Raw genomic sequence first — 9,207 nt, forward strand, 5'->3', positions numbered from 1 at the left:
TTTAAACTTGCTTTAAATACTACAGAGATAATTTCAGAAGAATGAGCTTGATTCTAGGCTTGATTTTATATTTATTTTTAAAAGTTTTAAACAGTATGTTAAAAAAAGACGTTTCTGGACAAAATCCGAGTCCAAGCTGTACCGATTCATAGGGTACGCTACCGGTCACTTCCGAAGACCCCAAGCTGGACGGTTCCAGAAGGACGTTTCGACGCGCAACAGCAAAGTAGAGAACAGGATGGTCACGTTGCCGGCCTTCATCAGCGGGCCTGGAAGCGCATCCGGAACATTGGGTTGATGAGGCCCTTGGAACGGAATTCGATTTCGAGCACTTCATCCTCTTTCGAGAATGACACCGATTTTTTCGACACGCTGCCCAGGTTCATTCGGCTGGAGCTGCGCCGTCGTGAAATGAACATTTGTGGGCGGTTAGTTGCTAAAAGAGATGGAAGTAAGTGAAGTTGACAAGCCACTGCACACATTCTCATTACTCACCGGTGTTGTAAACCGCCTGCACCGAGTGCAACAGCCGCTCTGGCCACCTCCGATTATCCCGCTTCTTGTCGTTCTCCTCTTCGTCGTCTTCTTTTCCTTACCGTGAATATCACCTGTCTCGTACTTGACCAAAAATCGGATGTTTATCTTCTTCAACGCAAACTTGTTGTTCATGCAACGCTTCGGCAGCGCCATCTCCTCGATAATCTCGCCCCAGTCCTCGCGGGAATTGACCTTCAACCACCAAGCCCGGGCCACCACCACCGAATACAACCGGTGCGAATCCACATTCCTACCTCCCATCCTACAAAAACAAACAAAATCAATCACAAACCCCCAAAACACTTATGCTACCTTCTTACCCATTCCGGTCCTGGAACAGCTGCAGTTCCAGCAGGTCTTGTCCTTTTCGAGCACTCGACCTTGTCCCGCACCCGCACCACCCTCCTTCGAAGACGTTCCGCTGCTGCTGCTTGGCTCACAAAGGTTTCCGCGTCGGCTTTGCTTTGCGTCCTAGACTCATCAGCACCACCGCGATGCACCGGATCCACCAAAGTATTTGTTTATATTTGGAACTTAGGCATACACGGTTACACGAGAACGTCAAACTGAAAGAAATTATAAAGTCGTATTAAAAGTTAAGACTTTTAAATAAGTCAGTAAAGAGATTTTCAAAAACATTACCAGTAAAAGTTTTCATTTTTAAAACAAGAAAAAAACTTTCCATCAAGTGAATTTTAGTAACTTTTTAAATCAAAAATAAATTACTTTTGTCATTACAGTAATATTTTTTTGTGTGCACCATTATGTTTTGGGACGAGCTGTCAATTAGGACCTTTTCTGTCAAAAAGGACCGCGAGGTTAATTTTTCAAAATTGATTTAAAAATCCATTTTAAACTCTTTGTGGTCGTACAAAGGGTCATTGTACTCAGAAAAATAAGCTTTATCGCTGTAAACAATAATATCAGCAATCTAAGCTTCATTTTAGGACCCAATTTGGTTAAAAATCGTGTGCTCTTTCAAACGAGCCAGTACTTTGTTCTAGAAATCAGGAGGAAATCCAGTTGTTTCGTGAAAACTTAACACGTAGCTATCAAGCAATGATGGAACGAGAGGAATCACAAATCCACATAAATAATTTCAAGGTTGTTCAAGTGTAAACCGAAAACGTGATCAAAAATTAAAGTTAAATGTTTAAGGCGTTTAGCTGCTCAAAATTCTCAGTGGGTTAAGTGGTCATTACCTTAGACAGTGTTGTCAGATCTTCAGATTTTTAGACTCAAAGGCCTTTCGATTACCTAACCAACGATGAGTCGGATGATGGATCCGTACATAGTTTAGACCAAATCCTTATATTTTTATTTGTTTTATTTTATCACCATCGTGTTCCCCGGACAATTTACATAATAATCAATATAGACCTCAAACTCAAATGAACTATTGGCAAGATTTTACTGAAAAAAGTTTGATTTTTAGCAGCAATCGGAAGTACATGGTGTACTTTTTAACAAAAAGGGATGAATCCCGCATAGTTCAGTTTTTATATGTGAGAAACTTATTTCTGATGTGAATTCAGTAAAATCGCTGTATCTCGCCAATAGTTCATTTTAGTTTGAGGTCTACATTAATTATTATGTAAAATTGTCCGGGGAACACGATGGTGATAAAATAAAGCAAATAAAAATAGAAGGAATTTCTCAAAATTAAATTTTAATACTTAAAACGTTAAAATATAAATTAGTGGGCATTTAAGAATTCAATTTTTTTTATCGCATTCCTTGGACAATTTTCTATAAAATGCAACCTGTAGAAAGTCTTTTGCTCAAATAGTTGCAAAGTTATGGTTAAAAGAAAAAAAAGTTTTTTAGAAAATCGTCAAAAACGAGGGTGGTGCCAAAAATAGACCAAACTTGGGATTTCTGTTAACTATCAATAGATGATCGTTCCCTCCAAGTTTGGTCCAAATCGGTGAAGGTCGAGTCCAAAAGTGTACTCAGTTGATCTGGAATGACCCATATACTTTTAATAATGCTGCGTACGAGAAATTTTAAAGTTATGTTTGATCTATTTTTAATTGTATTTCCAAAGGTTCAATTCAAGGTTCAATTACTATTTTTCAAACGTTTGCGTTGAACCCAAGCAATCAATTCTGCCGAATCGAGCTTGATTTGCGCGCTCCCTCAGGGCACACATTTAAGTATTCAACAAGGGGGCGACTTAATTCGATTAGTTTAGTCAGCACAAAAATAAACCATAATCTACTAGAGCATTTCGGAAGCCGATCCACATGGGGTCTCCCTGCACAGTATCCACACTCTATTAGTATGCCCAGTGTGGCCGCCCCCGGAAACTCTACACGGGTCTTGTTCTGTCATGCAGGCCAATCAACAATAGAGCCGTAAAAGTTAACTGCGCAACTGCGGTTGGTTTTTCGATTTGAATTGTTATTACAATTACTTCGAGCAGGGGGGGAAGGGGACCGTGTGGGAGGGTTCCCTCCCAACAGCGAGTCGCCTAACGCCGCGGCCCAGTTTAAATTATGGCCGTCAATTAATCTTCGATTTAATTAAAATTCATATCACATAATTCAGTGCGGCCGCGGGTGCTGATGCTGTCAAGCAATAAACGGTAATTGATGTGGGCAGGGCCGACGCTGCTGTTGGGACTTGTCAGGAAGTTGGCCGGTTGGAATTAATGAAGAAATTGAAGTCGCGATTGGACGCGCGATTCCGGAACACGCAGCTCGGCCGGGTGATTTTATGTCCAGATTTCACGACTTTCGGGGGCAGTGACTTCAACGCGTGCGCCGGCGACGAAACTGCAAATTTTGCATTATTGGGCGCAAGTTAGGCGTTTTGCTGAATGAGTTCAAAATGGTCTATGTGGATCTAGGTCCTGGATTGCAGAAAAGCTAAAAGTGTTCAATTTAAACCCAATGAACCATTTAAAACAATTTCCGTCACACTTTTAGAGAGCACTTATTGATGATGGGCTCCAATTATGTGAAATAACCTCTTTTCTTGGAAGGTCCACCTCAAAGCAAATTCACAGACAAATAGACATTGCTTTAAAGTTTTTCATGCAAGCATGTTAAAAAAAATCGCGGAAAACAAAAACCGGTTTGTAAATCTGATCCTCTGTGGTTAATTCGAGTTATTTGCTGGTGACTGGGGTGAGCGCCGGCCTCAGAAGACGAACCCTAAATTGTCATGCATTTTCCGAAGACCTTTGGCTCAAGTGAACCTCGCAAACACCTTCATTCGAGATGCTTCGGCACACAAACAACGGAGTACGGAGGTGATAATAGCCGTAATGGTCTGCAATCATTTTATCGCCATTCTGAAAGCTCTGTTCCTTTTGCGGGCATGAATTTTTCACTATTTTGCTTGATTTTGTTAAAATAAAACGACCTCAAATTCGATGGGAAATTTCGGGTGACGCACCCCCCAGGATATTGTTCAATTCAAAATAAACCGTTCCATTGTCGTTGCTGCAGCTGAGAAAGATGTCTCAAAATTTAACCGGAACCGTTAGGTTCTGTAAATTTGAAATATAATTTTAAAGAAGGAGAATATAATAAAAATTTCAAAGCTACCTCCATCAAAAACGTTAAATTTCCCCCCAAGACTTGAAGTTTATTCTTTTCTCTCGCAAATTCTGGAGCCAAAAGCTGCCAACTCGTCGGCCCTCTATGTTAAGGGATATCGCACGGGATGCGTGTGTACAATATGGGTTCGTCGCCGTCGTCGTCGTCGTCGTTTTTTTATCAGTCTCCGGCAGCAGCAGCAACAACTCGCTGCCTCCTCCCGAAACGTGCCAACGCATGGCACATACTTTAAACAATAACATAACCTCTGAACCTTATTCAAATTGGTTTTGTATGCAAATTTTATCGGTCACATGCATAAATCAACCCCTTCCAGAGGTCTGGGGCGGTCGGACCAGATTCGGGATGGGACCAGGCTTGCCACAAATACAGATTTTTCAGCACAGGCCCGGAACACAAACGAATTTTTTTTTTACTGTTAAAATAAATTTGAGCAGTTTTTGTTAAATTGGCCAAAAAGATAAACATTATTAGCATCTTTTGGCATGTTCAGTTTTTGGTAAGAATATTATTCTTTAAAGTTATACTCGATTGAGTGTTTGGTATGTGCCAAAAAAATCTGTATTTGTGGCAAGCCTGGATGGGACCGTGTGCCGATGGGAGTAACAAAGGGCCCAAAATGTGTGTGTGTGTGTGTGAGTGACTTTTAAGAAAATATTGTCCAAAAATTCACACGCTGTCATAATTTACAGAGTAGAATTTTAAATGAAGTTTAAATCAAAAATCTTTTAGTAGGGGTTGTTTAAATATTGCTTTCACAGATTTTGGTAATTTTATGAACTTCCTCTCCCACCCTGTGTCGAGGGATCTGACAAACATGCAGTTTCCTGAAGATCCCACCAGAGGCGCTGTCAATATTGTTTACGTATTGTTTTTGAAAAGGTCGTAGAATTAAATACACACATTTTGTTCCCAAATTATTGTTTTGTTACTTTTTACTACAATTCCAATTATTACGTAAATTTTTCCACATTATCAAATCAACAAAACTAATTTCTTCTGGACGATTCAAGTAAAACAACACAACACACTAAACCAAACCTTGAAATAAAATGAAATTAGGGAAAATATACCTATTTTAAGCCTAATAAGCGGTCGTGTTTGAAGGATGCTGGATAATCTGGAGTGTTTCTGAAATTTACTAATACCAAGTGCACCAACGAGTAGAGCAACTTTTGGTGGACATTTTTGTTTATGTTCACTTTTATTAAAAGTTATGCTATTCCTTTTACAAACATTAAAAAAAAATCCGAAATGCATTCTAATCAGTCGAGTGCATTGGGCATGCCCATTTTCCTATTTTCAGCTTAGTTCTTTTTTTCTCTCTTCTTTTCTGCTTAGTGCTGCCAATTGTGATGAAATTTCAAACGAACACTCACAAAAAGTAGCATTTGTTCTTTTTTGCCTTCGCTTCTCGCTCGGTTTTCTTCAGCATTCGATTGGAATGGGTCGTCAAAAGTCAAACGTCAAAAGGCTTGGCGCGTTTGTTTTTTTTATGGCACTTGCTATTTATTTACATGTTTCGGGATTATTTTTCAAGTGAGCGACGAACTAATGTGCAAAAGAACATGTTGCCGAAAGTTGAGGGCAGTTTTGTATGGAAAGCGCCGTGAAAAAGTAAGCGAAAGTGAAAAGTTGATTTTGGCGATATTTATTAAGCGTTTTAGGGTTTCTCGCGTGTGTCACTGTATGTGCCAACAAAATGATGAGAAATGGTCTCTCAAAATAAAAATTATGATCAAAAGGGCGGGCTAAGGCGACAGTTCTTACTGTTGTTGCGGGGTTTGATTCCGTCAGTAGCAACTTTTGTTTTGTGTTTACAAAAATTGTACATGCAGTGGTGATGTGCCTTCTTTTGCAAGCGATTTTACCATCGGATTTTTTGTTGTGAAGATGGAATAGAATCTCAAAATAAAGTTTTAATTGCAATCCCCTATAAGAAAATAAATTTCATTAAACGCTCGTTAGTCAATTTGCTAGGTAGGACTTCAAAGCCATTCCCTCTCTTCTGACAGGGGTGGGAAACACATTGAAAAATATTCAATTATCGCGGTTTTCAACTCACCTACCCCCAAATTTGATGATTACATGTTTTGAAGCGTTTTTAACCGCCGTTTATTCCACTTGCGGCACCTCTTTTCTGAAATCATTTTTCAACACAGAAGCAAACGGGCAGTCATTGCAAGATCGATTGCTAAATGGTGCGAGAGAAAGGGAGTAATAAACGATCAGATAGTGTGTAGACGAAAATAGATTTCACGCCATGACTGTTCGACGTAATTCAATTTGGAAGTCACACCCTGCTGCCCTGCTTTGACCTGCTGAGAGGTTCGGCTGAGGTTCATCGCTTCACTAGTGCCAAGTCACCGACCTCGAGCTTTCCTGCGTGACAGCGCTGCTATCAACCGGAAATCTCCGGAACGCAGCGCAGTGACGATGGTAATCTGTAGGAATAAAAAGTTATTACAATTAGTATGCCTCAATTGTAATGTGTCCCCCTCCTTGCAAAGCTCTGGTTCCCCGAACTTGAGTCAATCAGTTATTCACCAGACCCGCTGCCGAAGCGCGCCGGTAATGAGCAAATTATGCTAATGCTCGCGCCCTTACTCTAGAATTGAATGTTGGCGCTATGCTTTAAAAAAAAAGAACAGAGAAACGTAGAAACAATGGACCGCCTACAAGTTCTAGCGAACAACGGGCGCGATTGATGAAGAACTCTACTGAATGGGTGATGATGTTCATCAACGGTGGGCACACGCGCCGGTCGGAGGAACTTCAAAGTGAAAGGTTCCGCGGTTGTGTCTAGGCGCCACGAGTTGGCCGGAACAGGGGTCGGATCTTAAGAGGCACGTGCCACGAGGTGATCTTCCGGTAGCGTGCCACACGAGGTCAATGATTTGATAATGAGGAAAGGATGGGTTGATGAACAAGTTGGATTGACTTCAGGATATCCGGCGTTTAATTTCTAACTAACCTGTGAGCATTTCACCGTTTGTACATAATATTTGATTAAGGTATTCTTTACAATTTCATGATATAAACTGTATGTAACATCTATTTTGATCAGACAACAAATTAAATGTAACTATTTCGTTGAGACTGGAGTGCTAATGTCTTGATGGTAGTTTAAGAATGTTCTTCAAGTGAACGGTGACAAAATTTAAGCGAACTATCCAAAATTGGTACTAGGTCCAAAATGGGGACATTTGCTCTATTTACATTTGTTTTATTAGAACTTTGGATTCCAGCAACAAACTTCAATCAGATTTTGGGACAATGCACGACTGCACAAAAAGGGTTTGTTATTGTTTTCAATGCGTGTTTATTTACCTCATTCTCGAAACGTTAAAAAAAATTGCACACGGCAAGATCATCAATTATCTCGAAAACAGGTAATGTAGCCAAATAAAATTACAATTACAATTACAAAATATTATAAAATGATTGAAAAGTAATCAAAATGCAGCTTTCAATCAAATGTATGCATTGAATAAATTAAAATTTCAAGCTTAATTTTACCTACAATAAATGGATTTCAAGAACAAAATTCATTCAAAGCTTTGAACATTTTGTTTACACATTTGACATTTGCTCATTTTATTGTATGATCAGTTCCTTACTAGACTCGGTCGTTGGAAAGACCGTCGAAATAGGCGGCGGGTCAGGGGACCATCCATAAATCACGTGGACACTTTAGGAGGGAGGGGGGGGGGGAGTTTGGCGATTGTCCACGATCCATACAAAAAAGTTTTTTTTTGTATGGAGAATTGTCCACGAAGGGGGGGGGGGGGGTAACAGATTCCCAACAAAGTGTCCACGTGGTTTATGGATGGTCCCCAGATGCGGGATTGCAAATGTCACCTCTCCCCCTCACTTCGTCTCATAACACAGCTGCAGCTTTGTTGACAAACAAACGAAGCACGTGGTCGCATTGGGGGATGGCGTCGCTATTTTAAGACCGCGTTTTCCATTTTTTCTCCTTCGAAATCGACTATTTGATCGACTTCATTTTGGTGGGCGAGATAGGATTTTTAGAAGATGACTCAGCACTTTTCCACTTTTAAAAACCAGATGGCAGCACGATGTAACGCCACGTCCCTATTATGGCGGCATCGCGCATAAACTAGGGATGATCATTTAATAAAAAAAGAAACTTTTTTCAAGAATAGTAATATTTTGCCAACATGATAAAAAATTAGCAAGAATGTATTTTTGATGTTTGAGAAGTGATTTAAGACCAAAATTGCCAACCATAATGTTTCTTTGAATTGAACTTTGCACACCATTTGGGCATCCCTAGGCCTAACCACGACCGTTTCCAACGGGGGGGATGGCAACCCTATTCCGACCAAAGCAAACTGACAACAGTCGACATTAGCACGGTTGTCAAATGAGAGCCCATACACACAAAGAAAAAATACTCTAAATTTAAAAAGATCGTTCGTTGGATTAAAAGTTCGCGTTGGGGAATATTCGTAGAAAGTTCAAACTTTTCAATTTAAAAGTTGGAAAGTTTTTGATACTACCATGCATTTATGGAACAAAATCGTTGTATTGGTAAAAGTATTTTACTTTTAATTGGAAAAGAAACCTTTTATGGAAAGCATACACAACATTTAGCACAACAGGGATAATTTCAGAAAAATGTGCTTGGTTTTTTACATTTATTTAAAAAAAATTGAACAGTTTGTTAGAAAAACACTTTTTTTGTATTTAACGCTTCTCCACTAGCTTCTGCTTCATACGGTACGCCACCGGTCACTTCCGAATACCCTAGGCTGGACGGGTCCTGATGGAGGCTTCGACGCGCGACAGCAGTGTAACACGATGGTCACGTTTCCGGCCTCAATCAGGACAGTCTTGGAGGAGTTGGCCATTGATTCGTGAAGGGTGGTCGACGTTTCCCGGCTGGAAAGTAAAGTTCCCGATCCTGGAAGCGCATCCGGAACATGGAGTTGATGAGGCACTCGGAACGGAGTTCGATTTTGAGCACGTAATCCTACTTCGAGAATGACACAGTTTTTTTGGCTCACTGTCCAGATTCATTCGGCTGAAGCTGCGCCGTCGCGACGTGAGTGTTTGTGGGCGGGAAGTTGCTAAAAGA

At 40.3% G+C, this 9,207-nt stretch overlaps 1 protein-coding gene across 1 annotated transcript; it reads right to left on the reverse strand.

Moving 5' to 3' along the window:
• Nucleotides 1-157: 157 nt before the first annotated feature.
• Nucleotides 158-798, reverse strand: LOC120423375 (AT-rich interactive domain-containing protein 2-like). Its single transcript, XM_039587159.2, has 2 exons — nucleotides 496-798; nucleotides 158-436 (listed from the first exon to the last, which is right to left on the reverse strand). Exons 1-2 carry the CDS (start codon nucleotides 796-798, stop codon nucleotides 383-385), a joined length of 357 nt encoding a protein of 118 aa, XP_039443093.1. The 3' UTR covers nucleotides 158-382.
• Between the last annotated feature and the right edge of the window lie 8,409 nt (nucleotides 799-9,207).

Source organism: Culex pipiens, chromosome 3, assembly GCF_016801865.2.
Source record: "Culex pipiens pallens isolate TS chromosome 3, TS_CPP_V2, whole genome shotgun sequence".
Lineage (NCBI taxonomy): Eukaryota > Metazoa > Arthropoda > Insecta > Diptera > Culicidae > Culex > Culex pipiens.